The 27,975-nt window shown below is 63.9% G+C and overlaps 3 protein-coding genes across 3 annotated transcripts; 2 read left to right on the top strand and 1 right to left on the bottom strand.

Annotated features, from left to right (window-relative positions):
• The first annotated feature begins 735 nt into the window (after positions 1-735).
• TNKS1BP1 (tankyrase 1 binding protein 1) lies at positions 736-10,214 on the top strand. The gene is given in 13 exon segments (XM_032188068.1): positions 736-854; positions 1,465-1,592; positions 1,778-2,082; positions 2,084-2,424; positions 3,174-3,246; positions 4,012-5,277; positions 5,710-7,526; positions 7,938-8,274; positions 8,477-8,609; positions 8,701-8,840; positions 9,010-9,176; positions 9,633-9,707; positions 9,860-10,214. Coding segments are annotated over 11 exon segments (4,725 nt in total). The 5' UTR covers positions 736-854; positions 1,465-1,507; the 3' UTR covers positions 9,694-9,707; positions 9,860-10,214.
• A 3,041-nt stretch (positions 10,215-13,255) lies between these two features.
• APLNR (apelin receptor) lies at positions 13,256-14,417 on the top strand. Its single transcript, XM_032188065.1, has one exon. The coding sequence runs from the start codon at positions 13,305-13,307 to the stop codon at positions 14,415-14,417; it is 1,113 nt and encodes a 370-aa protein (XP_032043956.1). The 5' UTR covers positions 13,256-13,304.
• Positions 14,418-18,854: 4,437 nt separating this feature from the next.
• Positions 18,855-21,219, bottom strand: LRRC55 (leucine rich repeat containing 55). Its single transcript, XM_032188639.1, has 3 exons — positions 20,476-21,219; positions 20,154-20,389; positions 18,855-19,639 (listed from the first exon to the last, which is right to left on the bottom strand). The coding sequence occupies exons 1-2, from the start codon at positions 21,122-21,124 to the stop codon at positions 20,154-20,156; spliced, it is 885 nt and encodes a 294-aa protein (XP_032044530.1). The 5' UTR covers positions 21,125-21,219; the 3' UTR covers positions 18,855-19,639.
• Between the last annotated feature and the right edge of the window lie 6,756 nt (positions 21,220-27,975).

Genomic DNA, 27,975 nt, shown 5'->3' with positions numbered 1-27,975 from the left:
CCCCTTAGTCTCTATGGTAGCGCGTCTCTATGGTCCCGCCCCTTTGGCCCCGCCCCCCGGCGCTCCCCGCCACGCGGCGCTGGGACCGCACCCCGCGGGGAGGAGTGGGCGTGGTCTCTGTGTGGGCGTGGCCGAGCTCATGAATATTCATCAGCGGGGGGCTCCGGGGAGGGTCGCTATGGCAACGGGGGGGGGCGCGTTGCTATGGCGACGGCCCGAGGCCTGCCCGCGTTGCCATGGCGACGGGAGCGGGGCCCGGGGGATGGGGGAAGGGGGAAGAAGGGGGGGGGGGGGGCGCCCCTTGCCCTCCTCTTCCTCCCCTCCTCTTCCTCCCCTCCCCTCCTCCTCCCCCCCCGGCCCTTCCTCTCCGCCCTCCGGCCTCGCCACCGGGAGCTGGGCCCGGGGCTGCCGCCGGGTGGGGAAGGGAAGGGGGCACGGGGGGGGGGAGGGAAGAAGGGGGGGGGGGAAGATGGCGGAGGGAGGAGGGCTGGGGAGGGGCTGGGGCTGGGGCTGGGGCTGGGGCTGGGGGGGGAGATGTCTTCCAGATGTGGGCTCCGCAGCGCCGGCTGGGCCCCAGGGGGAGGGCGGGGGGAGATGGGGGGCTAAAAGGGGCGGGGGGGGGGATGGGGGGGTGTGGGGTGAATGGGGGGGTGAGGAAGAGGAGGAGGAGGAGGAGGAGGAGGAGGAGGAGGAGGGATGGGGGGGGGGGAGGCAGGGCAGGGCCGGGAGGAGCGGAGGAGGAGGCAGGGAGCGAGTTTTTCCTGTCCCCACAGCGCACCCTGAGTCACGGCAGCGGCCCGAGCCCCAGGAGCCCCCGCGCCCCCCGGCCCGGACATGAGGCCGCAGAGGGGAAGGTGAGGGGGGCACCCCCTGCCCCATGGGCACCCCCTGCCCCATGGGCACCCCCGCCATGGGGCACCCCTTAACCCGCCTCCGTGCCAGCGGCGCCCGGCGGAGCCCACGGCACGGGGTCGGGGCGCTGGGGGGCTCGGCGCGGGTGCCGGGGGGCTGGCGGCAGGCCTGCGGTGTCGGGGAGGGGGCTGGGGGCCGGCACGCTGCCCCCACGCTGCTGCTTTGGGGCTGGGACGGGCGCCTCGCGGTGTGACGTACCCCACAGGGCCTGCCCAAAGGGTTTGGGGGCAGTGGGGGAGAAAACGGGGTGGCGCGAGCAGGTGGGGGTGTTGTAGGGCGAACAGGGGGACCTGTGGGGACCCGGTGGTGATTTGGGGCGTGGGGAGCGGCTGCCGGGGTGCCCCGGCTGTGCCAAGGGCGGGCACGGGGCCGGGCAGCGCGATAGCAGGCTGGCACGCGGCGTGGGCGCTGCTGCAGGTGCCCGGCGGGGCTGGCGTGGTGCCGGGGCAGGATCCGGGAGGTTTTAGGGGCCGTGAGCCCCGGCGGATAGCCCAGGCGCTGTTTTTTTTTCCCCCACCCCCTGTAACGCTTCTCCCTTTTCTCTTCCCCCAGGGGCTGACCGCGCGCTGAGATCTGCCCGGCCCCAGCCACCGCCATGGCCTCCCAGCCCCAGCCCCTGCACCCCCCCTTGCCCTGCGCCTCGGGGGGGGCAGGACTGGCGGCCGGCAGCCCCGAGAAAGGTGAGAGCCCCTCGGGCACCGGCCCGGCCCCTTACCCACACCCGCTCACACCTGGGTTGTGCTGCCCTCAGCCTGGAGCAGGGCATCTCTCGGGGCTGTAGGGTTTCTGTCAGCGCTTTAGGGCCTTTCTCGGGGCTGTAGGGTTTCTGTAACGTGCCGTCTCTCTCCGTGTCTCCCTCCCGCAGGCACCGCTCGCCCCAAACCTCCCATCCGGCCCAAGCCCCGCGTGCTGCCCAAGCCGTCCGTGCCCGCCAAGCCTCACCCGCCGCCGGCCCCGCGGCACCCTCGCCCCGAGCTGCCCTCGGCCGAGAAGATGAACCGCCTGGCGGGGCCCCAGCCCTACGGCGGGGGCAGCTCCGGGGGGGCCCTCAGGCGCCCCTCCTTCACCCTCAAGTCTCCCGAGACCCCCAACGGGAAGGGGCTCCCCTCCCCGCCGCCCTCGGCCCCCGAAGACCCGGGCGCGAGCCCTGCCAGCGAGGCGCCTGCGGCCCCCCCCGACGCCTTCCCGCAAGGGCCCGGCTCCCTTTAAGGTGACCCCGGTGCCCGTGGCGGCCAAGCCGGAGCGCTTCCCGGGCACCACGGTGGAGGAGATCCTGGCCAAAATGGACAGCAAGGAGGGCCCGGGAAGCCCCGAGCGGGCCCGGCTCTCTCCCTTCTGCCCCGACGCCGCCTCTCCAAGCCGCTTCGGCTCCAAGCCCTTCGCCGCCGTCTTCAGGAGGCGCCCCGGCGGGGAGGCGGAGGGAGCCCCCCCCGGTGAAGCCCTGCAGCCCCCTCAGCACGCCGGGGGGGAGCCGGGGACGGGGGGCGAGAGGAGTTCAGTGGCTGAAATGAGGTGAGGGGCGCGGGGCCGCTCCCTGGGGACGAGGGGCCGTGGGGCCGTGGGCTGGGGGCGGCGCCGCACGCGATGGGAAGGGAATAACGGGGCTGGGAGGGAGCTGAGGTCTGGGCTCCGGCACGAGGCCGGGGTTCCTCCTAACCAACAGTGCCTTGAGCTGCCTTCGTGGGAAGGCTGGGTCACCCGCGACAGCCCCGGTGGTTTGTGGAAACCGCAGGAACGGGCTGGCCCGGTTAAGGAACCGTGCTCGCAGCCCTCTGCCGGCTGGGAGAGCTGCCAGCCCGCCCTGCCGCTGCCCGAGCAGGGCATTTCGGGGGCTCGCTGCCCCTGGGAAACACTCCCTTTTTTCCCTTTTTCCCACCCTCGTTGTTTTTTTTTTCCTGCTGGTCCACGCCGGGGCAGAGGCGCCGGATCTGTGGGACTCCTGGCTGCGGGACGGGCTGGTGGCGAGCCAGCCCTTGGCCGTGCTCCCGCAAGCCGGGCACCTCTGGGAGCAGGGCAGGGGCTATTTTCATCCAGAGTGTGAGAAACTCGCTCTGTGAAGGATGAAAAACTTCCCAGCGAGGGCTTTGCAGCCCGTTCTCCCCCCTCCCTTCTGCAATCGACCCCCTGACTGAACCCAGCAGGGAGTGAGGGGTGGCTGCAGCTCGCCCCGCGGGGATGGGTTGGGGCCGGTGGGGCTGGTGGTGGGAGAGGAGAGCGGGGTGCCCGTGGCATTCACCCACCCTCCCGTCTCCCCGCAGCAGCGGCTCCTCCCCAGCCGGCCTGAGCTGTGCCGGGGACCCCCGCCGACTCTGGAGGCCGCCGTCCCCCCCTGACGTGAGTTCTCGCCGCCCCCTCCTGTGCCGCGGCTGCTCCGCTCCTGGGCTCTCTCCTTTGGGGCTCTCCTGTCTCCTCCGGGGCTCCCTCTCTGCGGGGTGCGTGTCTCTCCTTCCTCCTTTCTGGTGCTCAGCCCCCTCCCTCCCTCCCTCCCCGCATCCCTCGGGGGAAGGCGGGTTCCCCCCTGCTCCCCCCTGTGCTCGGGGTGCCAGGCTCCTGGGGCGGGCTCGGCAGGTGCCAGCCCCGCCGCGGTGCCGAGGTGGGGACGAGGAGCAGCCGTGAGTCACCAGCCAGGATTTTGGGTGGTGGCGGGGACACCGAGCGGCGTGCCGGGGCCGGGGGGGAGGAGAAGGAACCCCGCCGGCCGCGGGCAGGGCCGGGCCCTCGGTGCCAGGGCGCTGCTGGCGTGCCCCGGGGGGTGCGGGTTGGGGCTGGGGGCGTTTCTGTTTCCTCTCGCTTCGGGTCTTCCTCTCCGTGTCTCTCTGCACGCCTCTGGCGGGGGGCTGGGGCAGGGAAAGGGGCTCTGGGGGGGCTCTGGGTGCTGCCTGGCCCTGCCCACGGGGCACGGAGCGGGGCCGGGGCCCACGGGGAGCAGCCGAGGCTGAGTCAGGCAGGAAGCGGCCCCGGAGCTGGCAGGAAGCGTGGGCGCCTCCTGCCCCGGGATTTGGAGGGGACGGGGTTTTGGGAACGGGGCGAGATGCCCGGGGGGTTCCTCCTGAGTGACTGTGCCCCCTCCCCGTGCCCCCCACCCCGTTCTTTCCGCAGCTCTCCTCTCTCCAGCTGGGCACCCCCGGACCCCCCGGCTCCCCGAGACCCCCCTCCTGCCCGCCTCCAGCCCCGGGCGCCCCTTTCCAGCCCGCCGAGCCCTCCGCCTTGGCCCCCGGCTCTCCCGAAGCCCCCCCGGAGCTGCTGCCCCCCGGCTCCCCCACCCTGGCCCCCGGCTCCCCCAGTTCCCCCGCTCAGCCCCCAGCCCAGGATCTCCCCGCTGCCTCCATCCAGGCTCCGGGCGCCCCGGCCGAAGCCCAGCCCGCTGCCTCCCGCTCCCCCGGCTCCCCGCACACCCCCAGTGAAGGGTCCCCCGCCACCTCCAGCCCCCCAACACCGGGCACCCCCCAGCTGCCCCCCCGAGCCACCTACCCCCCCGGCTCCCCCGAGGCTGCCGCCGAGCCCCCGTCCCCCCCCAGCCCCTCCCCAGAGCCCCCTTCCAGAGCCTCTCGTCCCCCGGGCTCCCCGGAGGGACCCGATGACTCCCCTACATCCCTGCGGTCCCCCGAGGGTCCCGATTTCAGCCTCCCTCCCCCCAGCAGGGACTCGGGGCTCCGACGTTGCTCCGAGGGGGTCCTGCGGCCCCCCCCCAGCGAAGGGCAGGGCATGGGGGAGCTGGGGGCCTCGCTGAGCGCCCTGCCCCAGCCCGGGGAGCCGGCGGCACAGCGCTCGCTGGGCAGCGAGTCCAGCTGGAGCCTCTCGCACTCCTTCGAGTGGACGTTCCCCTCCCGGGGGGGCAGGGGGCTGCCGTCCCCCCCCAGCTCCCCCATCCGGGAGGCGGCCGACTCGGGGCTCTCCGAAGAGGACAACGGGTCGGACGGGGAGGCTGCGGGCTCCCGAGGGGACGGTGGATCCCACGGGGCTGGCGGCTGGCTGGAGGAGGGGGATCCGTGCCCGGGGGGGCCCGTAGCCAAGCTGGAGGCTGAAGGCTCGGCAGAGGAAGAGGAGGAGGAGGAGGAGGAGGAGGCAGAGTGGAACAGCACTGTGCTGCACGTCACAGAGCCCGAGCAGGACCCCGCTGAGCCCCAGCCCTCTGTGGAGGCCACCCGGGCGGATGCAGCCTCTCCGGAGGCCGAATCCTGCTGGGAGCCGGGGTCAGCGGGCGGCTCTGCCTCCAACCTGCAGGGCCCCGGCGGGCCGGGCCGGGAGGAAGGCTCCTCCAGGGCTCCCGACACCCACCCCGACCCGGGCTGGCTGACCGAGCTGCTGGCATCGCCGGGGGCTCAGGCAGCGGGACGCGGCTCAGCACAGGCCGACGGCTCGGAGGTGAGGACTCAAGGGAAGGAGGCGAGGCAGCAAGGGTTAAAACCCGGCTGCGTGCTTCTGCTTTTTTTTTTTTCTTCTTCTTTTTTTTTTTTTTTCCCTGCGTCGGAGCCGTCCAACGGGTTGGGTGGAGGCTGAGCAGGGAGAGCCGGGGTGGGGCCGGGCGCCGGGAGCCCCGCCGCGTGCGCCGGCACGGAGAGCCATGGCCGAGCCGGGCACCGCGGCCGTGCTGCGCAGGCTGCTGGCCAACCTGCGGCTGCGGGACGAGCTGGGGAGGGCTCGGAGCACACAGGGCTCAGAGGAGCCCTGGGTGGGTGCAGCGGCTGTGGGTGGTGGGCGCTGGGCTCGCTCCGGGAGGGGGGCTGAGGGTGGCCGCTCGCCCCCCGCGGTGTTTCTCTGACGCTCTCTCTGCTTTTCTGGCTCCCTTTCCCCCAGGACCTGCTGGGCTGGTCGCGGAAGGACCTGTGCAGCGAATTCGGCATCGGGAGGTCCCAGCGGGCTGCTGCTTTTGACTGGAGCCACGAGGCTGTGGCCAGGGACAGGGACTGGCCCGGCGAGGTGGGGACCAAATCCAGCTGGGACACCGGGCACAGCGTGGGGGACGTGGAGCGGCAGGACAGGGCCTTCGGCGCCGCCGAGAGGGACTGGAGCAGCAGTTACAAAGGGACAGAGCTGCTGGGGGACGCGGGGCTGGGCTGTGGCACCTGGCCCAAACCCCACGGCCTGGGGGAAAGCTGCCTGCAGGACCAAGATTTTGGCAAAGCCAGCTGGGGCGCCGGCTACGGCTTGGACGGCGCTGGCGGCAGAGAGGAGGCGAGCTCTGGGAAGACCGAGTGGAGCAGGAGCTACGGCGTGGGCCAGCAGGAGGACAAAGAGCTGAGCTCCAGGCAGCCCAGCTGGGCTGGCAGGTACGGCTCTGGGGACCTGGAGAGCCCGGCCGGGGAGCTCGCACCCGTGTGGGCCGGCGAGTACGGCACCGGCGACGCCGAGATGAAGGACAGGGAGCTGGGCGCAGACTGGGCCAGCAAATACAGCAGCAGGGACGCTGAGAGCAAGGACGAGGACTTGACGCTGGGCTGGGCTGGCAGATCCAGCACCGGGGACGCCGGCAGCCTGGAGAAGGAGTTTTGCCCCAGCAGGTCGGCCTGGGACAGCAAATACAGCAGCAGTGCCATGGAGAGCCAGGACAGGGAGTTCAGCCCCAGCAGGCCCGCCTGGTCTGGCGAATACAGCACCCAAGACATGGAGAGCCAGGACAGGGAGTTCAGCCCCAGCAGGCCGGCTGAAGGCAGCGACTACAGCACGAGGGCCATGGAGAGCCAGGACAGGGAGTTCAGCCCCAGCAGGCCCGCCTGGGACAGCGAGTACAGCAGCAGGGCCATGGAGAGCCAGGACAGGGAGTTCAGCCCCAGCAGGCCGGCTGAAGGCAGCGGCTACGGCGCCGCAGAGGAGGAGACCCAGGAGAGGGAGTTCAGCCCCAGCAGGCCGGCCTGGGACGATGAGTACAGCAGCAGGGCCATGGAGAGCCAGGACAGGGAGTTCGGCCCCGGCAGGCCAGTGTGGGCCAGCGAGTTCGGCTCCATGGCCACCAGGAAGGAAGAATTCGGCCCCAGCCGGCTGAGCTGGGCTGGAGAACGCGGCACAGCCCAGACAGAAGCGGGCAGTGCCTTTGGGGTCAGAACAGAAGAGCTGCCCGGCTCCTCTGCCCCCGGGCACCCGGCCCCGGAGCCGGGCTGGGGCAGCAGCGAGCAGCAGGAGAGCGGCGCCGTGGGCTGGATGGAGGAGCTGTGCCGCGGGGCAGCTGAGCACCGTAACCAGTTCGGTGCCATTGGGATGGAGCAGGGGCCCGACCCCGCCAGCACTACAGCGCCAGAAGGAGGCCCCATGTCCTGGAGCGCCGAAATGAGCCCTGGGGACCTGCAGGAGCGCGGGGAGCCCCCGGGAGGCTGGCACGGCGACCTCCCCTCGGCTCCTACCGCTGGTACCGGTGATGGTGGACCGGGACAGATGGCCTGGGATGAGGACGGGGCAGCCCCGGGCAGCTCCGCACAGCCCCAGGAGGATGAGGAGGAGGAGGAGGAAGCAGGCTGGAGGCAGCCCCAGGAGGCAGGCGGATGGAGCACGGAGCTGAGCGAGGCTGAGGCCAGGCGCCAGGAGTGGGCCAGCGCCTTCGACGCCCGCTGCGCCGCACGCAGCCGGGACTTCGGTGCCGGGGAGCCGAGCCCAGGAGACCACGGGGCTTCGGCACCAGGGTAAGGAGGGAGCTGGCGGGGGGGGATCTGGAGGATCTGGCAGAGTTTAGCTCCGTGCCCTCGTATGGCCAAGCTGAGGGAACCTCGCAGCCTCATCTCGGCCAGGCTGAAGGCGAGGATCGGGAGGATCCTCTGGGGATCACTGTCTCCTCTGCCCCTCTCCACCACATCCCTGGGCTGTTTTGCCAGGCAGGAGGGCTGTGAGCAGCCCCCATCCTCCTCCTCCTGCCCCTCGGTCACCTTTGCCTGGGACTGTGAGAGCGCAGGGGGGGTCTGACCCCTTTCTCTGCACCCCTGCCCCCATAAAACCCGGTGGGGAGCGGTGACCTGAGTCCCCTGCGAGTCGGGGACCCTCCTTGCCTTCCTCCTTGCAGCTGGGGGAACTGCAGGCTCTCCTCTCGTCTCCCCCAGCAGGACCCCCATGGACGCCCACCTCTTGGACCCCAGCCCACCCTTGGGTGCCGATGCTGAGCCCACGGGGCCGAGCTCCCAGCCCCCAGCCTCAGAGCCCCCCCGGGATGAGGATGAGGACGAGGATGAGGCTGAGCCCAGCCCCACAGAAGATGGAGACGTGGCTGCAGCCCCCCTGCTGCCAGAGGCTGGCGGTGGGACCCCCCCAGAAGCGGGGAGCCAGGAGGAGACCCCCTGGGAGCACCCGGATGGGAAGAGACTGCAGAGCAGCGAGGAAAAACCCGCTCAGCCCGAGGGACCCGCAGAGCTCTCCGGGCAGGAATTCACCTTTTTGGAGGTGAGTGGGTGGGGGGAAGCTGCTGACCCCCCCCTCGTGGCAGCCCCGATCCCAATGCGCTGCAGGCACCGGGCTGCCCTGCGCTGTAGGGTCACTGCTGCCCTGGGGGGGCCATAAAGCCCCGTGGGATGGACTGGGGGGGCTGTTGGGGCCCTGGGACCCCCTGTGCTGGGTGCTGACCTTCCCCCCGTGGGTTGTGCAGGACACGGAGGTCCTGGACAGCACGGTGTACCGCAGCAAAGCCAGCCTGGGCCGCAAGCGGAGGCACCGGGCGCCCGCCCTCCGCCCCGGGGCCACCTCCGAGGGGGACAGCTGGATCTTCCAGGACTCCACAGGTCAGATCCCTGCGGCTGGGGACGGCGGGGCAGGGACAGCGGGGTGCTGTGGCTTTGGCAGAGGTGCCTCACGGCCGTGCTGTCCCCACAGAGCCCCGTCCAGCCCGCGCGGCCGCGTCCTCCGACGAGGAGGCAGCAGAGGAGCCCAAGAGCCGGCGGGTGCGAGCGTCCCCGTCGGGAAAAGGCGTCAAGGTGCCGCTCTTCCCCGGCCTCAACACGTCTGCCCTCAAGGTACGGGCCCGGCAGGACCCCAGGGACGTGTCCCAGCCGGGAGGAGGGGACCCGATACCTCCACGGAGGCAGCGTGTGGATATTGGGGTGGCTGGGGAGGGAAAAGGGTGCGACGGGGGGCCCTGGGGGCGGCGGGGAGCACCCCTCTGACTGCACCCCTCACGCACAGGCCAAGCTGAGGGGCCGAAACCGCTCTGCCGAGGAGGGGGCGCTGCCAGCAGACAGCAAGGCAGCCCCCCCGAAGGACCCCCACGTGCAGCGCTCCAAGTCCTGCAAGATCCCCGGGCTGGGGGGGAAGCCCCTGGTGCTGCCCCCCAAGCCGGACAAGTCCTCAGGGTGAGTGCCGGGGGTCCTGGGGGGGAAAGGGGTGTGAAATCCCCCCCGTGGGCACAATGGGGACCTGTGGGGTGCGGGGTGGACGTGCCAAGGTGCCTGTGGGGCTGTGCTGGAGTCCCACGGCCCCGAGGAACCCGGTGCCCCGGGCTGGTGTTTCTGCTGCTGGCAGCCGGCCTCGGGGCTGGAGCTGGAGCGGGGAGGGAGGCTTGCTGGGACCGGCATTCCCAAGGCCCCGTTGCCTGGGAGAGTTGAGCTGCTCCACCCTAAACAGTGCTTGGGACGAAGCCCTTAAAGCCACAGCTTGGAGGCTGCCTCCGCAGCTGGCCGCAGCCCGGCTCCCTGCCTGCCCGGCCCCTCTGGGGAGTGGGACCGGGTCCCCCCAGGGCTTTGGGAGAAGCCCCCAGGGCTTTGGGTGCGTTTCGGGGGGATTTTGGTGATGCAGCTCCATCCTCCCAGGTCGGACGGCTCCCCGCCACACTGGCTGCAAGCGCTGAAGCTGAAGAAGAAGAAATCATGAGCTGATCCTGTGGGGTGAGTACTGGCATGGCACGGGGGTGACACTGCGGGGACGGCTGGGACGAGGGCCAGAGGGGACGTCCCTCCGGCTCCGGGTCCCCCCAGGGGCTGGGGCTCCCTGCCTGCCTCCTGACCGTGTCTCCCCCCTCCCCGTGTCTCTTTTTTAGGCTCGCTCTCCTGCCAGCGTGGCCCCCGGGAGGCTCCCGGCCAGCTCCCCCCGGAGCAGCTTGCCCCCTCCCCGAGGCAGGACACACACACACACATCTATGCACTTTGTATGATGCTCGCAGGGTCCCTCCCCACTCACCTCCCGCCCCCCTCCGAGGCCCGAGGGACTCCCCGGGGGTCTCTCTTCCTCTGCCCACCCCCTCAGCCCCCCACATTTCCCGGGGGCTGGGGGCGGCGGTGGAAACCCCAAGCCCCATTCCCTCCCCGTCACCCTCCTACCACCCTCCAGACCAAGAGCAGCAGGTCATTATTTTGGTGCCACTTTTCAGGACAATAAAACTTTGTTGGTTGGTTCTCGGGGTGTCCTTCCTTCTTCTGCGGGCTCCCTGGGGCTCGGGGAAGGGGGTGTCCCTGTCCCCATGCTGCGGGGACAGCCACCAGGAGGAGCTCTCTTCCCTCGCATGCCTGCAGCCGGCGTGGGGAGCTCAGCGCCGTGTGTGGGGGGTGCCTGGGGACACCTCCACTGTCCCCAAGTCCCTGCAGCCTGCCTGGAGGGACAGTCCTGGCCCCAAACCTTCCTGAGAAACCCAACAACCCAGCCTCCATCTGTGAGTCCAGCCACAATCCCAGCCGAGCTGCCCGTGCCTGTGTTCCTGCTGGGATTTCTTTCCTCGTGCAATCCCAGGGAAGACTGGAGGAGTTTGTGAGTCTCCCCGGGCACCTTCTCCTGCAAAATGCAATCCCTGCTCCCCTTCCAGAGCTGGCTGTGCCCCGGGCCCTGTCCCCTCCCCACCATGAGGAACCCCAAGCGGTTTCTTCCCGGCAGAGCCTAGCGGAAAGGGGGAGAGACAGATGGAGAGATGGAGCCAAGGAGCTGTTGCTTCCCTGGTAGGATATGAGTAACTCCAAGCAACTTCGGAGGAAGTCACCAAATCCCGTGCCGGGGTACAGTCCAGCTCTGCTCTTCCTGGCACGCCGTTTGGGTGTGTGGGGAGCTCGGCCCCATGGCACCGCTGAGTGCCCCCCTGGAGCTGCACAGGGCACTGCCAGCCTGGCTCCGGGGCCCTCTGCCACGCACATGCAAGGTTTTTGTGCGGGCTGGGACAAACATCACACGGGGACAGCACCCTGGTCCGAGCCAGAGGGAGGTTTTTGGGTACTGGGTGGCTATTAATGGGTTCTACGTCCCCACGGGTGCCCTGACCCACGGCATGCCTTGGGACAGCTTTCTGCCGTTAGCAGAGCTGAGGTCTCCTCGCCCCTGGTGCCGCTGAGCCCTCAGCTTTATCAGGGGCTTGGGGCCGGCAGATGCTCCGGCTCCTGCTGAATTGCAGAGGAATCTCAGCTGCTTATCTCTGATTGCGTCCAGTTGTCACTGCCCCCTCCGAGCCTCCCGGTGCTGCCACAGGGATGTGGGATTTGCTCCAGCACTTCAGCTCCGGCTACGGGGCCTCGCGAATTAGGGGGACTAAGAGCAAGGTTACCTGATGGGCTCGCAGATGGGGCTGCAGGCGTCTGAGCCCAGCACCCAGCAGGAGAAAACCGCTCCTCGCACAGCCCCTCACCGTGGGCTCAGCTCCTCCTGCTTCCCCTTCCCCCCGGGGCCCCTCTGCACATTCCTGCTGTCCCCCGGTGGGATGGAGCAGCGGGGGCACTGCTCAGCCCCCTCCCTCCCCATCCACTGCTTTTCGGCCAGGCATCGCCTTCGCCAGGCTGCAAAGGGTTACCTGTTCTCCTGCGCTACCCACAGAAGACAAAAATAGTGGGGATTGTTATTAATAGTGATCTTCATTACCCGGGCTGGAACATCTCCCTTTGTAGCAGTTTCTGGCAATACCAAGGGTCTAATTAGCATTTTTTTTATTTCCCTCTTTTATTCAATTCATTAGCTGTCTTAAGTAACGGCTTCATCAGTCTTGGGGTTTTGTGTGGTTCTGTCTCCTCTTCTTTTTTTTTTTTTAAAAAAAAAACACAAAAAAACTTGCAATATGAAGTTAGCAGCCCTCACATTTAGGCACTGAATTTTAACAGCTTTTTCTCTAATTCTTCCACGAAATGCTGACCTTTGCAGCTCCTTACAGGGTTAACGTTTGGCTCTCCCAGTTGACCCTGTCCCAGGTAATCAGAATATTTTATTATTCATCACCCCCCTCCCAAGCCTAGCGAAGCCCCCCATTTGTTCTCATGGGGCTGAGAGCTGCTTCAGATTTGGGGCTTCTCCTCCCCCAGCCTTATTTCGGAGCCCCCTTAGGGCTGCCCTGTATTTCAGCAACCCAATTACCTCGCCACCAGCTCTTTTTTTTTTGGTTTTAACACTGGTTTGAGGGGCCGGCCGTGCTGGCAGGGCGGTGGTGGTGTCACCGCTGTGCCTGGCTCGGCGTCCGCGCTGCTGCTGTCCCCAGCGTGCCTTCGCTTCGCTCTGAATCCCTCCGACTGGTGATTTATCGATTTTTAATGGCAAAAGGCACCTCTCGTCTCCGTGCTGTGGGCAGCCGAGCCCCGTGCTTGTCTCAGCCTCTGCAGAGGCTCGTGGCTTTATCAGGCTGCGTTTTGCAAACACTCAGCTTGTCAAAGGGCTCTGCCCAAAGCCGCAGCTGCGAGAGCTGAGCCTCGGTGGGACAGCGTCCTGCGCCTCAGCCCTGCTCCCTCCAGCGTTTCTGGGTTTGGAGGTGATTTCTCATCAAGGCAGGGCTGCTTTCTGCTCCTTCGCCTTACAAAAATAGTCAGCACAGGATCAACACACAGTGAGGTCCCTGGGGGCTCTGTGTTACACCGTACTGATGCAGAAGATGCCTTAAAATGTTCCTTCGCTAACCCAAGCGGCCACTTCCCCGCTCCAGATTTTGGCTAAATGCATAAATGGCTCCCGCAGCGCTCAGAAGAGGGCCCGGGCACTTTGGGATGCCAAATGTAAAACCCCAAGTGCCAAACGCCCGCTGTGAGGTCCCAGCTGCGAAGCCCCAAGCTGCAAAATGCCCAAACCCTGGGGTGCGACGCCCCAGCTGCCGAAGGCGCCCTCTGAGATGTGAAATCCAATTCCCACGTCCCTGGGGGGTGCCTGCCCGTGCCCCCCCCCAGGAGCTGGTTCTCCGTGTCCCTGCACCCAGCCTGGGCGCTGGGGTGGCCGCGGTGGGGGGCAGCGGGGTTATCTCGCGGGCTGACGCTTTGACACTTGGGTGAGAGCCTGGTAAAACCCCTCGGAGGGGGCCGGGGCAGCCAGATGGGAGGTGTGTGTGTGTGGGGAGGGGAGCTGTGAAATTTCCCACGGGGGCTCCCCATCCTGTCCCGTCCCACTGAGGAGGAGGAGGAGGAGGAGGAGGAGGGCGGAGGGCGGGTAGGAAGGGGAGGTAACGAGGTGGGATTCGTTGGGCTGGGCTCAGAGGGCCGGAGGAGGTCGGTGCTGAGCCCAGGGTGCCGGGGATGAGCTGAGCTGAGCCCGGCAGCATGGAGGAGCTGGCAGAGAGCTATGCCTACGGGGACAACGAGACAGAGTGCGAGTATGAGGAGTGGGGCCCCTCGCTGTCCCTGCTGCCCACCATCTACCTGCTGGTCTTCCTGCTGGGCACGGCGGGCAACGGGCTGGTCCTCTGGACCATCTTCAAGGGCGGCCGCGAGCGGCGGCGCTCCGCCGACACCTTCATCGCCAACCTGGCCGCCGCCGACCTCACCTTCGTGGCCACCCTGCCGCTGTGGGCCGCCTACGCCTGGCTGGGCTACCACTGGCCCTTCGGCACGGCCGCCTGCAAGGTGAGCAGCTACCTGGTCTTCGTCAACATGTACGCCAGCGTCTTCTGCCTGACGGGGCTGAGCTTCGACCGCTACCTGGCCATCGTGCGGCCCCTGGCCACGGCCAAGCTGCGCTCGCGGGTCAGCGGGCTGCTGGCCACCGTGGCCCTGTGGGTGCTGGCCGCCCTGCTGGCCCTGCCCGCCCTGGTGCTGCGGCGGGCGGCGGCGCTGGGGGGGGACGCCAAGGTGACCTGCTACATGGACTACGGGGACCTGGCCGCGCCGGGCACCGAGAGCGCCTGGGAGGTGGGGTTGGGGCTGTCGTCCACCGCCCTGGGCTTCGTGGCCCCCTTCGCCATCATGCTGACCTGCTACTTCTTCATCGCCCGCACCGTGGCCAGCCACTTTCGTCGGGAGCGGGCCGAGGGGCCCCGCAAGCGCAAGCGCCTGCTGACCATCATCGCCGTGCTGGTGGCCGCCTTCGGGGGCTGCTGGCTGCCCTTCCACCTGGTCAAGACCCTCTACGTCCTGATGGACCTGGAGGTGCTGCCCTGGTCCTGCGGCCTCCACGCCTTCCTCAACAACCTCCACCCCTACTGCACCGGCATCGCCTACATCAACAGCTGCCTCAACCCCTTCCTCTACGCCTTCTTCGACCCTCGCTTCCGACGGGCCTGTGCTGCCCTCCTCTGCTGCCGCCCCCCCGGCCCCGGGGCCGAGCGCTCGGGCAGCTTCTCCTCGGGGCACAGCCACCCCCCGGGGGGCAAAGCGGGGCCGCCCGGGGGGGGCAAGCTGGACCCCGCCACCCAGGAGACGCTCTTCCGCGCCTGAGCCCCCCCATCCCGACCCCAGCACCCCCCCTGAGCTGGTCTCCTCGGGGAGAGGCCCCTGTGTTTTTTTTGGGGGACCCCCCCCTCCTGTTTTCTCAGCGCCCCAGAGCCTGGCTTGCTTTGGGGAGCCTCTGCTTGTGGGATACTTTTGTGGGGGGGGGGGATACCAAAGCATGGGTGGGTGGGTTGGGCAGGGGCAGCGGCCGCGAGATTTGTGACAAATAAATGAATTTTGGTTACAAAAACAAAGGAGCGGAGTATGCGAGTCCCTCTGGGGTGATGGAGGGGGTGTGGGGGGGCTGCATGGGTTGGGGGGGGATTTGTTGTGTGTGTGTGTGCCCCCTCCCACGCCCCCCACATTTTGGGTGCACGCTGTGCATCCCCACACGCTTTGGGAAGTGCAAAAATTCCCACCCCTGAGCGCCGCTTTGCCGCACCGCAGCACGGTGAGACCGGAGTGAAAACCAGAAAAAGAACCTCCCCCCCCCAAAAAAAATAAAAATCCTCTGGTGCACGGGGTGGGAGCTCAGCCCGCCCCAGTGGGAGGCTCTGATTGCATCAGGCAGCTGTCCCCTTCTCCCAAATCCCCGTTTGAGGTTTTTATCCTCCTTATCTCAGGCCAGATACACCCTGAGTGGTTCCCCCCTGGGGCCGTGGATGCCATCAAGCAGCCAGGGACCGCTGCCCGCGCCCCAGGCCAGCACCGAGGGCACCCCCGTGGTGTGGGCTCGGGGCCAGTTTGGGGCTGGACGGCGTTTTGGGGACCCCATCCCCTTCCCCATCCTCCCGTGGCGCCAGCAGGACAATGGCCTGCGCTAGCCGGGGATTTTGATGACCCACCAAAACGCTCTTCTCCCGTTTCCATCTCCAGCCCCAGCCGCTTCCTGAGGCTTCGCTCTAAATAAATCTTCCCCCTATTTGCTATTTACATCCTTCATTTACTCGCGATTAACTATCCTGTCTCCTTGGCCTTTGTTCCCACTTGGAAAGGATGCGGGATCATTACTTGGTTCCTCGCGGAGCTTCCCGTTGTTTCGAGGGGGGGAGGAGGGCTGGGGCGACCTTGCTGCCTGCCCCGTCCTCGATTTGGGACCAGCTGAGCCTCGCTCATCACCCCTTAGGGACAGCCCTTTGTCTCGATGCAGTAAATCAGGAAGGTGGCCGGGGAGAAGACTTGGTTTGGGTAACAGCAAAGGGGGTGCAGCCGTGGAGGTGAGCCTACTGGGGCTCTTTGCACCCTGGCTGGGGCTTTTTTGGGGTTTCCCCATGGTTTCTGGCTTGGGCTAAGAGCCAGGGGGTTGGGATGCTGGAAATGCTGCATCCGAGACCATGGCCCAAAGGGAAATTTGGGGTGTGTAGAGTCAAGGTGCCCTGCTGGAAAACGCAAGGAAAAGAGCTCCTGGCTCCTGCTTATCCACTCGGCCCCCCTCTCCATCCTCCTGGCCACCACCCCTAAATAAGCTGGCCCCAAAGGGGGGCAGAGGGAGCCCTGATTTGTGTTTTTTTTTTAGGAGCCCAGGCATGGGCAGCTTCCTCCCAGGCACGGATATAGGCACGGGGCACCTCGCCAGCGGCGGCGGGAGCTGTGGACTTTCTATCCGGCTGCTGGAGATTTCCCTTTTCCCTCGGAGGAGGGAAATGCTGAGCCGAGGAGTCTCAGGGGGGAAATGCAGGGACACTTCAGAAAAACAAGGCCGGAGAGAGGGGGGGAAGGGGCAGCGGGTCCGGACCAACGGTCGGAAGGAGATAAGGAAGGTGTTGCCTTCCTGCGGCAGCGCGGGGGGAAAGGCGGCTGCGGAAAGATGAGGAGGGAAGATAGAGGGGATGGAGGGGGGTGGGGAGCCCTGCCGAATCCCTGCCACGGCCGGGAGCATCCTCGGAAAAAAAATAATGGGGAACTGGGGGTGAATTTGGGTGCGATGGGATCCTTGAGGAGCGACGCCGTGCCTTGCTGCGGGGCCTGGCTGGCTGCAGGGCTCCAGCGTGGCGTGGGTGGCCCCAGTGGGGACACGGGCACAGTGGGGACGTGGCACTGGGACAAGGGCAGTCTGCACAGGGAGATGGGGGCAGTGGAGAAGCCAGCACGGATGGGGATAGGACCCTCAGGAGCCTCCCAGCCCAGGATGGGAGGCTCAGCCCCCAGCTCCCAGCTCCCAGCTCCCAGCTCCCAGCTCCCAGCTCTGCGTCCCACCGGAGGTGCAAAAATAATGTCATGGCGTGCTGAGCCCGGCTGATGTCCCCAGGTGTCCCGTGAGGCCAGCTTGCCTTTGAAGTCACCTCCTTGTTTACACTTTCACGCTTTCCTCCCCAAAGCAAACGGTGGCAGGGAGGGGACCCCACGTCACCCTCAGTCCCTGCTGGAGGGGCTGCGGTGCCGTGGCGAGGTGGGGCACGGCCCCAATTCGTGCTGGGAACACCTGAATTTGTCCAAACTTGGCTTACTCATTGGGCAGAGGAGGTTTCGCCAGACCTCGCAGCTCAGAAATAACTGAGAAAATAATTATGGGGTGAGAAACGTCTGCTTTCCTCTGCTCAGCCCCCAGGGAGAGGGCAAGGGGGGAGATTTCAGTCCTTCGCTGCCCTGTTGTGTCCCCAGCACACGAGTCCCTGGGCCACCCATCCAAAATCTGTCCCCGTGGTGGGCAGTGAGCCCTGGGCCCTTCACCAGGTGGTGTGTGTTAGGAGGAGAGAGAGCTTCAGGAGTTGGTGGAAAGCTCCGTGGACCTTGGAAAGGCAGAGTTTAGGCGATAAATAATGAGGGGATGGGCTTAAAGGGGTTAAAATGGCTTGAAATGGAAGGAGACTTTTTTTTTTTTTTTTTCATGTTTCCAGCAGCCCATGTGCCTTCAGCCAGCTGAGGGGTGAAAGGCTTGGAGGGTCCGGCTGGCCCCACAGCTCCTGGGGAGGGCAGGAGATGGAGGGAGGGAGGACGGGGAGGGAAAGAGGGGTTGGAGACGGATGGGTGGAATGAAAACGGGGGTGCTGGGGCGAGGCTTGGGTGTCCCCAGGGCCACGCGTGCCGGCAGGACACGACACAGCTGCTGCCCGACCTCTGGGCCCCAGCCCGAAGGAGCAGCCCCCGGCCGCCCCGGGGAGCCGGGTGACACCGCAGTGACCCGGCCGCCAGCAGCTGGGCCCCGCCGCGCCGGGAGGTGCTGCTGGAGGAATAACAGGAAGCTCAGGAGGGGAAAACACGGCTGATGCCTTCTGCAGGTTGTTTTCCACCTCCTTCCCAGCCGGTCCCGCGTGTCCCCGCCGCCACCACTGCATGCCCGTGGCCCTGGGACCGCGCTCACGCGCCCCCCGCCCCAGCCCCGAGACAGGCTGCACTGGTGTTCTTTATTGTTGAGGTTCAGCTCTGAAAAAGTGCTCACTGTTACAAAAGTACACGTTTATAAAATGTGCTCCGTACAAAGACCGGGTTGTGGGGTCGAACTTGGCGCTTCCCACTTCGCCTTCCCCATCCAGCAGCGCTTGGTGTAGCGTGGGGAAGGGGGAAAGAAAGGGGGAAAGGAGGAAAGAGGGAGAGAGAAAGGAAGGAAGAGAAGGGAAGAGAAAAGAGAAGGGAAGAGAAGGGAAGAGAAGGGAAGAGAAGGGAAGAGAAGGGAAGAGAAGAGAAGAGAAGAGAAGAGAAGAGAAGAGAAGAGAAGAGAAGAGAAGAGAAGAGAAGAGAAGAGAAGAGAAGAGAAGAAGAAAGGAAAGGAAAGGAAAGGAAAGGAAAGGAAAGGAAAGGAAAGGAAAGGAAAGGAAAGGAAAGGAAAGGAAAGGAAAGGAAAGGAAAGGAAAGGAAAGGAAAGGAAAGGAAAGGAAAGGAAAGGAAAGGAAAGGAAAGGAAAAAGAAAAGAGGATGAGGGTATGGCTGAGGGAAGGAGAGGACAACAGGAGGGCAGGGCAGCTGCCTCCACGCCCGGGCGCTCCCCAGCTCGCTGCAGGACTGGCCGTGGCTGTGGTGTGGGGGCTGGCACCCTCAGGCAGGTCCCTGCCCTCCCCATGCAGGGCAGCGAAGCGTGAGGGAAGGCCCTTTTGCTTCAGAAAGGCAGAAAATTGCTCTGGATGAATTCAGGGATGCTGGGGAGCTTTGAATTCGCACTTTCTCCTCCGTCACCCAATAACAGGGTCAGAAACTGCTGGGGAAAACACATATTTGGTCCTTGGTATCCAGAGGCTGTTTTGGTGGGGCAGGGGCAGACACCGAAAAGAAAAAAGAGACCCCCCCAGTGCCTCTATCCCCGGAGGCAACATCGCTGGGCTCTGCTCTCCTGCGGGCCTGGGGGGCTCTGCCACGGGGCCCGCAGTGATTTGCACCCAGCCTTCTGCCCTCACGCTGCTACCAGCCCCGGGAGAGACTCGGTGCTGGGGGTGGAGTCATCAAGCCAGCACATTGCCTTATTTTTCCCCGTTTTTCTTTTTTTTTTTTTTTTTCTTTTTTTTCTTTTTTTTTTTTTTTGGTTGGTTGATTTGTTTCTAAACTGTGCATCTACACTCCAGCTACAGGCATGGAAACACGGTAAGAAAATAAAACAACTCACGGGAGGCCCCTCCTCGGGATGCATCCGGCAGGCAAGCAGCCCCAGGGAAGGGGCAAGGGGGGTGGGGGGGGCTTTCCCCAAGCAAAACCCACCCCGGGAGGCCGAGGATGGGAGCAAATGCTTCTTGGCAGCAAAGTGCTATGTGGCCACAGGGGTTTTACAGCTGGGGTGGAGGCGGTAGTCCTCGGCCCTGCATGCTGCAGGAACGGCCACAAAGACGGTGGAAAACGCACGTGGGAGCAGCGGCCACCCTGGCTGGGCAGAGGGGCTGTTGGCTTTATTTTTTTCTTCCTTTTTTTTTTTTTATTCCTTTGGAGTTCCTTCTGCCTCCTAATGACGAGATCAGGACGGGTTCCCCAAGCCATCTGGCACCTGGAATGGCCCCGAACCTGTGCAAAACTTCGGAGGAGGAGGGAAAGGAGCAAAAAGGTGGCTGGTGAACGCCGTGCCCGGGAGCTGCTCGTGGGGCTTCGACTCTTGTCCCAGCGCCAGGAACGACGGCCCTGGGGCTGTCTGTGAGTCCGAGCGGCGGCCAGGGTCACCAGCGAGGCGCAGGTCTGTCCCCCAGCGGGCGGTGGCACTGAGCCGGGTGGCAGTGCCATGTCCTGGGCTTGGCCCCCACATTTTGGCAAGGTCGCAGAGCACGGGCAGGGTTCAGGGAGCTGGAGGCTGCCGGGCTCTTGCTCCACCGGTGCTGTTTACGGGGTGAAAGTGAGGATTTCCATGTTTTTCCCCCCAAGGCAGTGGGTGCGGGCATCCCTCAAGGCACACGCTGCTTTCGGGGGGTCTCTCTCCCAAATGGAGGTCCCTTTCCCCCCCAGCTGCAGCCCCTGCTCCGTCTCCCACTGACTGGCACCGCGTGGAGGCTCCTGGCCCCAGGACCCCCCTGTGAGCCCCCTGTGCCACCGCCTCCACCGGCCCCAGGAGCTGGGGAGGGGGGGCTCCAAACTCCGCTGGGGTTCATGGCAGTGGTATTGGTGTTGATCCTGGGGTGAAAATTCCCCATTTCTGGGCAAAAGAAGAGGGGAACCGTCCCCCGGTCTCCCCAGGACGGCCAGGCACGGGGGGGGGACAGCGGGAGGGGACAAGGACAAGGCACAGTCCGGTGTCCCCACCAGGCGGTGGGGGCCGGGGTGGGGAGCGGGGGAGGCTGGGGGTGGCTGGGGGCAACGGGGGCGAGCCCCGCGTCCCAGCCTCCCCGGCCGTACCTAAACCTCCTCGTCCTCGCTGGCTTTGCTCCAGCGGTGGCAACAGTTGGCCGTGATGCCCAGCAGGAAGTTGGTGGCCACCGAGGCGATGGAGACCACGAAGCCCACGAAGGCGATGAAGAGATAGTCGTCCAGGGTCAGGGTGAGGTGGCAGGCCTTGAAGCTCTCCTCCGTCAGGGAGAAGAGGGGGACCCCTTTCACCTCCAGGGGGGCCTGGCACTTGGCCAGCTGTGAATCTGGCAAGGGGAGCGGCGTCAGGATGCCGCAAATTTGGGGTTGGGGGATAGGAGGGGATGCGGTGGGGAACAGAGGGCCGCCTTACCTGAGGCGCAGAGCTGGATGCGGCTCTTCAGCCATTTGAGGAAGGGCTCCATGGCGCAGCCGCACACCCAGGGGTTGCCGCCGATGCGCAGGGTCACCAGCCCCGTCAGCCCCTCCAGGGCATCGAGGCTGAGCGCCGACAGCCCCCCGTAGCTGAGGTCCAGCTCCCGCAGCTGCGCCAGCCCCCGGAACGCCTTGGGGTGCACCTTGCACAGCCAGGGGTTGTGGCTCAGGTCGAGGCGCAGCAGCTCGCTGGCCTCCAGGAACATGTCGGCCGTCACCAGGCTGAAGTTGTTGTAGCTCAGGTCCAGGTGGGTGAGGCGCCGGGCGCCGAGGAACAGCCTGGTGGGCAGGGTCTCCAGCGAGTTGTTGCGGAGGTCGAGGACGCGCAGCTGGGCGTAGCAGGCCAGGTAGCCCAGCGGGATGCTGGCGATGCGGTTGTGGGCCAGGCTGAGGTTGCCGGTGTCCAGCGGCAGCTCGGCGGGCACCGAGAAGAGCCGCTGCCCGCTGCAGTCCACCGCCTGCCCGCGGCACGTGCACAGCACCGGGCAGCCCGCCCCGGCGCCCGCCGCCGCCACCACCGCCACCACCGCCGCCACCACCCAGGGGCCCAGCAGCATGGCGGGCCGGCGGCCAGCCCCCGGGCCCATCTCAGAGCCCGGCGAGTGCCATGCCGCGGGGAACGGGGCGGCCAGCCGGCCTCAGCGCGGGGACAGCCCGCCGGCCGCACCGCAGCGGCATCCTCTGCCCGTCACAGCCCGGCGGGGACCATGCTTGGAGGGGGGGGTGTCACCCCTCCGCTCACACCGAGGGCTGCTGGCGGTTGCTGAGGAAGATTTGGGGAGCGGAGGTGGGCTCCGAGCTAGCCAAGCAGTGCTTGGGGTGTCCCGGAGACATTCGGGGGGCTCAGCGAGTCCCCCCCCGGCACAGGGCTGCCGTCAGGCCGTTCTCAGCCGCCTGTGGAGAAGAGGGGTGAGAGAAACCCAAGCTAGCGGTACGCCCTGCTGAGGGGGGGGGCTGTGGCTCACGGGGTATCCACGCCACCCCCAGCCCTCACCGTGCCTCCGCCAGCAGAGCACAAAGAGGGCCCCGAGCCCACCGGCTGGGCTCGGCTCATCCTGGCAGGCGGTGGGCAGAGCCAGGGGCGTAGCAGCCGCCGCCGTCAGCTCTGCCCGCGGCCGGGGACACCCTCCTGGCCTGGCCCCCGCAGAGAGAACCTCATCCCCACGCCCGGCCCTCCCTCCGCCACAGCATCCCTCGCCCAGGCGGCCCCGCTGCCTGGCCATCTTTGCTCCTTCCTCCCTCGCCCCGTGCCCTCCCCACATCTCCATCTTTTCCCCACCTCAGCCGGTTTTTGCCGGGGGAATTGCTGCCCCAGCCGCCCCCCCAGCCCTTCCCCGCCATGGTTGCCGATCCCTCCGGTGGCGCCGGGGGGACGTGGGGGTCCCCGGGATACTCACGCTGCCCGGGGGACGAAGCAGGGCTCGGCTCCCCGCCGCCGCGAGGCCTGGGTGGCCAGGCAGGGGTCCTCAGGTGGCCACCAAGTTGGGCAAGTGGCTCCTGCAGCCGCAGCCAAGGCTGCTGCCGAGCCTGGCAATCGGAGCAGGTCTTTCCCCACCTCCTTCCTCCCCTCCTCCTCCTCGTCCTCCCTTGTCTCTCTCTTTCTCTGTCTCTCGTTTTTTTTTTTTTTTTTCCCTTTTTTTTTTTTTCCTTGAGGGCCAGATACTGACGTTTCGGTGTCTCTTAGCAACTGCCTCCACATCTCTGAGCAACAGGAGAGCGGGATGTGGAGCCGCCAGAGCGATGGAGACGGTGGAGGAGAGCAATGCCCCCGCTCCGGGGACACCCCACCCGGGGGGACGGAGCGGGACGAGGGGCAGCGGGTGGCATCCCACCACCCACGGGGGGCTCGGCTGCTCCCCAGCCCACCGGCTGCCCTCAGCGCACCCCCTGGCCCCAGGGAGCACCCCCGTGGGATGGGGTGAAGCAGGGTTTGCCGGGCTCTGCAAACAGAAACCGAATACGTGCCAGCAGGAGGGGAAAACGAGGTGCTCCAGAGCAAGCCAGGAGCGACTGCACCCAGCTGAAATGTTGGCTTGGTTTTGTTTCTTTTCCCTTTTTATTTATTTATTTATTTTGTATTTATTTGTTTGCAGACCTGGGAAACGCCTCGAGCCGCAGCTGGTTGTTTTTGCTCCACGTGAAGCAATCATTTCTGGTTCTCCGCTCATTTCATACGGGGAGGGGGCAAAGCCATCTTTAGTGCCCCCCCCCCCCCCCTTGCAGCTGGCTTCTTTAAATGCAAATGAAGCTTTTGGAACAAAAGGCTGCTCTGGCAACACTGGAAACATTGCGATAACACGGGCATGACATTTGGGAAAGGAGGCACTTTCAAAACCGAGCCTGCCTGTATTCCCTTCCCTTTCTTTTCCAGCCTTCTCCCGCTGTTTTGGCGGAGTTGCCTCCATCCCAGCGGAAAACGCCAGCCCGATCGACCCAGTTTTTTCCCTATTTCGGCCTGGTGGCATCTCCCAGATGCTGGGGGCTCTTTGTTCCCCGTGGGACAGCTCCTCCTAGCCACGGCAGCCCGCAGCCAGACGGCGCGTGGCCGCGGCTGCCTCTCCCCGGGGTGGGTATTAATTGGCGCTGCTCGTCGCCCAGGGTCCCAGCGGGCTTCAAGAGGAGCTCCAGGAACCAAATACACCCAGACGTCCCTGGAGCCAGATGCAGCTCAGCCAGACACGTAATTAGAGATAAGACCCATGCCTGGCTGCAAATCTCTTCCAGAGGATCTATTAGTACACCATTTATGGCTGCATTTGCAGCAAATAAATGAGCAAATAAGCCCCACCAGGGCTCATTTCTAATGGCTCTCAAGGCCAAGCGTCAGAGCTTGGCTTGTGGCCGCCCTCACCAACCATCTCCCTCCCCAAATGAAGGGGTGTTAGCAGCCCAGCAGCCTGCTGGAGACGTCATGAAGGTGCTGTGGACTACCGAGATGGTTATGAGCACCCCCAAAGGAGATGCAAACTGCTCTCCTGGAGCTGGGGGTCGATGTGCTCACCTCCTCCCTCTCCTCTGGGGCTAGGAAACACCTGGGGCTGCCCTCCTGCTCTTTACCAGCTCACCCACAGGTGGCCAGAGCACCTCTGCGATGTCCAGCCCCATAAAAAGAGCATTTCTGGTACAAAACCACAGGCAGAAGGCTGCTGATTTTTCAGATGACTGCTCCAGATGATGCTTTTCTCCCTCCCTACATTTTTTGGGGAGGCAGCAGCAGCAAGGCAGCAGCGTGGGCTGCCCCTTGCATCCAGTTCTGCACAGCCACTGGCCAGGCTCACCCCAGTCCCTTAGATCCTGAGGTGGCTTTGGGCAGCCCAGCTCAGTAAATTTGCCTCATATTCAGATTGGGCTTTATCACTCACATGGGAGCCACCGGATCTCAGCTCCCTCGCTGCTCACAGGATGTGCCCAGCTCTTGAGCTGTGGGTATTTAAGCAATAAAATCAGCGTGGAGTGCAGCTGACCTCCAGTTTCCTCGGCACCATTCTCGATATAGCAGACCGATCCTTAATAATTACTTTTTAACCACTCTGCAGCCATTAACGTGCTTACACTAAGTCAACCCGGCCTGAGTGCTGTCACGGTAGGACTGGTAAGGCTCAGGAAGATCGGAGCCGTGCCAGGATCCTGGCAGCAGCACTTACAAAGGGCTTTATTTGACTTTGTTTTGGGTCTCTTTCCATCCAAGATACATTTTTAGTTTGGCTGACACTCTTTGTAATTACCAGCTGGTGGCAGAGAGCCAAAACCCAAATCTGCTTTCTGAGCCGAACGCGGCACATTCGTGCCAAGGTAGGGTTTTACAACTTCCAAACGCTTTGTAATCGGTTAAGCAGGTTTCGCTCTCGTGGGATTTGTCTCCAAGCTGCAAGGGACGTGGCTTCTGTAAGGATGTGTATGGTTTTCCTCCATGGGCTGCCCTTGCCTACTTCCTTCCCATGCCGACAAAACAGCACGGCTATTGCTCATTGCTGGGAGCGTGCAAACTGCTCGGAGGAGATTGCAGCCTGGGTTTAGCCCAAATTTCAGCCCCCTGGGGCTGCTCCTCACCCTACCCCACCACCCGGCAGCAGCTGGGCAGATCCTGCTGCACCACAGCTCTGTCACCCTGAGGCTACCTGGGCTTTTGAAGCTTTTTTTTGTTTGACCAAAAGCTTTAATGTCAGCAAAGGCCATCCTAACAGCACCTCCACCTGGCCCAGCCGCAGCTGTTTTGGTCCCACAGGGGCTGAAGCAGCCTTGCTGGCTGCGATCTCCACGGGCCATTACGCTTCTGGTGGGGACATGGATGTCCTCATGGGGATGTGGTGCTCCTGCTGGGGACAGTGCTGGCGTGGTGGGGACAGGAACTATCAGCATGGCTTCAAAACAGCCGAAAAGTGGCCTTAGCTCTTCTGATGTAGGAAACCACAGCAGCTTGTGAGCTGGAGGTCTGCACTGGAGGGCTTCTGCCAGCCCCCCGAGGGCAGTCCTTTGGCTGGAGGGGGAGGGATGGTCGGCACTGTAAGCCCCAACGTGTGCTGTGGGGGACAGATGCTGGTGGGTCCAGGTGGACAAGCGGTGGCACCTGGGTGAGAATGACCTGGGAGACAGCACACAGCTGCCCTGCGGGATGCTCGGGCACCCCGCCTGCCTCCTGCAGAGGCTGTGGTGAAGGATGTTGTGAAGCAGAGGCTGCCTTGGCCCAGAGCCTCAAGTCTCCCTGCGCTCTGATTGCTAGAATAGAAAGAGATGGATAACAGGCCAGACAACACCAGGAAAACAAACAAACAAACAAAAACCAGGAAAAAAAAACTCACTTTTTTTTTTTTTTTTGGTGTCTCTGGCTCCACAATGGCACAGCCAACTGTGAACAGCTTGGGTAGATTAAACCTCTTTCCTTCTCAAAAGCTGAAGAAATCCAGATTAAGTGGAGACGTTCCAGATGCTGGCTGCTCTGAAAGAAGGAAAACACAATGTGGATACAGGATGTGTCTGACAAGCAGGACTCCTCAGTGAGGGGCTCTGGAGCTTGCACACGTATCAAGAGATGACAGGTACAGGAGATGCTTTCTCCTTTTAGGAGATATTTTCTCCTTTTAATGATGAAAGGACCTTCTAACGTGCATGGCCAGATGTGGGTTGTGCAGACTCAGTGCCCGTGGCCTGGCCTCTCCCATTACTGCGAGCACTACTATGGAGCCAAGCAGAGAGCTTAGATTAATTAAGCACAAATCTGCTTCAGCTTCCTGGTTACTCTGGGCCCAGCACAGCTCTCGTCATGGAAAACATACGTTTTTCCCCTCCATAACTCAGTTCTGACTCTCAGCTCATATCCTGAGCTCCAGAGCCCTGCATCTGCTGAGATGACACCGGGGACTGTGCTCTGGTCAATTACTCAGCAGTCAGCCTGGAAAAAATAAAACCAGATTGCTTTCGAGGGCCTGTTGTGGCCAGGCTAGCGTTGTCTGTGAGGGACTTTGACCCAGCCTCAGGCCAGCAGCACCAGCCTGATGCCCAAGCTGGGGCTGTTCAGGGAACCAGATGCCCCAAGGACCCCTCACAGCCTGGCAGGGCTCTGAAATGGCTTCGTGCTTTTTATTGATTATCCATCCTGGACTGGAAATGCTCTGACAGCAGCTGTGGTTTTGGCAAGGGGCCTCCTGTGAACTTTCTACTCATTACCAGAACATCAAGGCTGCCGCTCGATGGGTACTGCTTGCTCTGGCACAGGGTTTGGGCTCAAACAAAACCAGTTCGACCCCAAACACGATGTTAAATCCAAGAAAACCCATGAGGGACAGAGGCCAGCTGGCAGGGGACAGCCTGGATCTGTGCCCAACAGAGCCTAGGGAACATGAGAGTCCCAGATGGGCTGTGGAGAACAAGAAAGCTCAGGGACACCACAGAGACCCTGAAGGCACCTCAGAAAGCCCCCAGGCTGGCCAGAAAGGCAAGACTCAGTGCAAGACCCACAGGCACTGAGAGTGACACAGAGAGCCTGAGAGGAACCAGAAAAGCTGGGGGAATCCAGAGGTCCTGGGGCAGCCTAGAAGCCAGGATAGAGCTCTGAGCTCCTGGTGAGCAGCTTTGAACATTTGAACAGCCTTTAACCACTACAAAGCTTTGCTCGCTCGCTCTTGTGAGTCTCAACCACTTGTCTCACCCACAAGCAAGAGCTCCACAGAGCTCAAAACCAGAGCTTTTGACAGATCTCTAACCACCTGTAATCCTATTCTATTACACCACTTGAAAACTCTCCTGAGCTGATCGAAACCACCCCACACCTGCTACAGAGCTCCTCAAAACCACACTGACCAGCTCAAAACCTCCTTCAAACACTTGTAGGCAGGCCTAAACAGCTCTCAACTCATCTGTGGCCACATTTCTGTATTCATCCTCAGGCACCTGCCCCGTGGGGTCAGTGGCACCAGTCTGGTGCTGGAACAGTGCAGGGCTGTACTGGTAAGCTGGTAAGGGTTGGGGACACACAACCCTGGTCATTTGGGGAAAGGAAGCCCAGCTCTGTACCTGCTAGCCTGATGCAGAAGGGATCCCAAAGCAACACAACATATTACTTAATTACAGAGGCTCTGGTGCTCATAAACACAGCCCAAGAGGGGAAGAACCGAGGAAAGGGGAAGGAGTGGTTATTATGGCCTTTGTGGGACTTAGGTATAAGTCAGGGGCTTTCCCTTTTCACCCAAGCATCTTCCTTATTGCTACACTCAGTAAAGGTCGAACTTCTACCTGAACTGATTTCTGAACACAATTGAGGACAAGCCCTGCAGGGGCAGCTGAGATCACGGCATGGAGCCACAGCTGGCCCCACACAGCACTGCAGGACCTCAGGATGCTCTGCAGCTGCCCCAGCACACTGCAGCAGTCCCTAGGCAACCACTTCCCAGGGCCTCTGGCTGCACTGCAGGCAGCCTGCCACCACCGAGCACAGCCCAGGGCATGCACAGGCAGGGGGCACCAAACAGGTGCTATGAATGCAGTCCTGAGGAAATCATTTTGCTGCTTACCCTTTTCTAAGTGAGAGCTGCAAAACACATCTACCTCCTGCCCAAGCAAGACTGTACCCTCACCCCTCCTAGAAAAACAGCACCAAGAACTTAGCTGAGGCTCTATTTTTCCTTGAGAAGGAAAAAAGAATGCAGGATCAAAAGATACCTGCTGATAGAAACATTGTTAAATACATAAGTATTTTACCAAATGAGTTACAAAACTCCTGATTCTCCTGTGTTGATTTAAAATTTTTGATCTTCCCTACAGCAATTCCATAGCTTTCTTGGGTAAGATTCTGCAAGTAAGCTGAGGAAATGGGTAAGAGAACAGGATGTCTCCAAATACGTGCACAAACCACAGCCATCAACCTCAAAGACCTCAGAGTACACTGGCTACAGCCACCAGCTACAAGGCAGCACCATCCTCCCATAGTGAGGGAGAAAAGAGA

The sequence above is a fragment of the Aythya fuligula genome, chromosome 5 (genome assembly GCF_009819795.1).
Source record: "Aythya fuligula isolate bAytFul2 chromosome 5, bAytFul2.pri, whole genome shotgun sequence".
Taxonomy (NCBI): Eukaryota; Metazoa; Chordata; class Aves; order Anseriformes; family Anatidae; genus Aythya; species Aythya fuligula.
The sequence above is the reverse complement of the archived record's forward strand: the minus strand, read 5'-3'. Positions and strand labels throughout refer to the sequence as shown.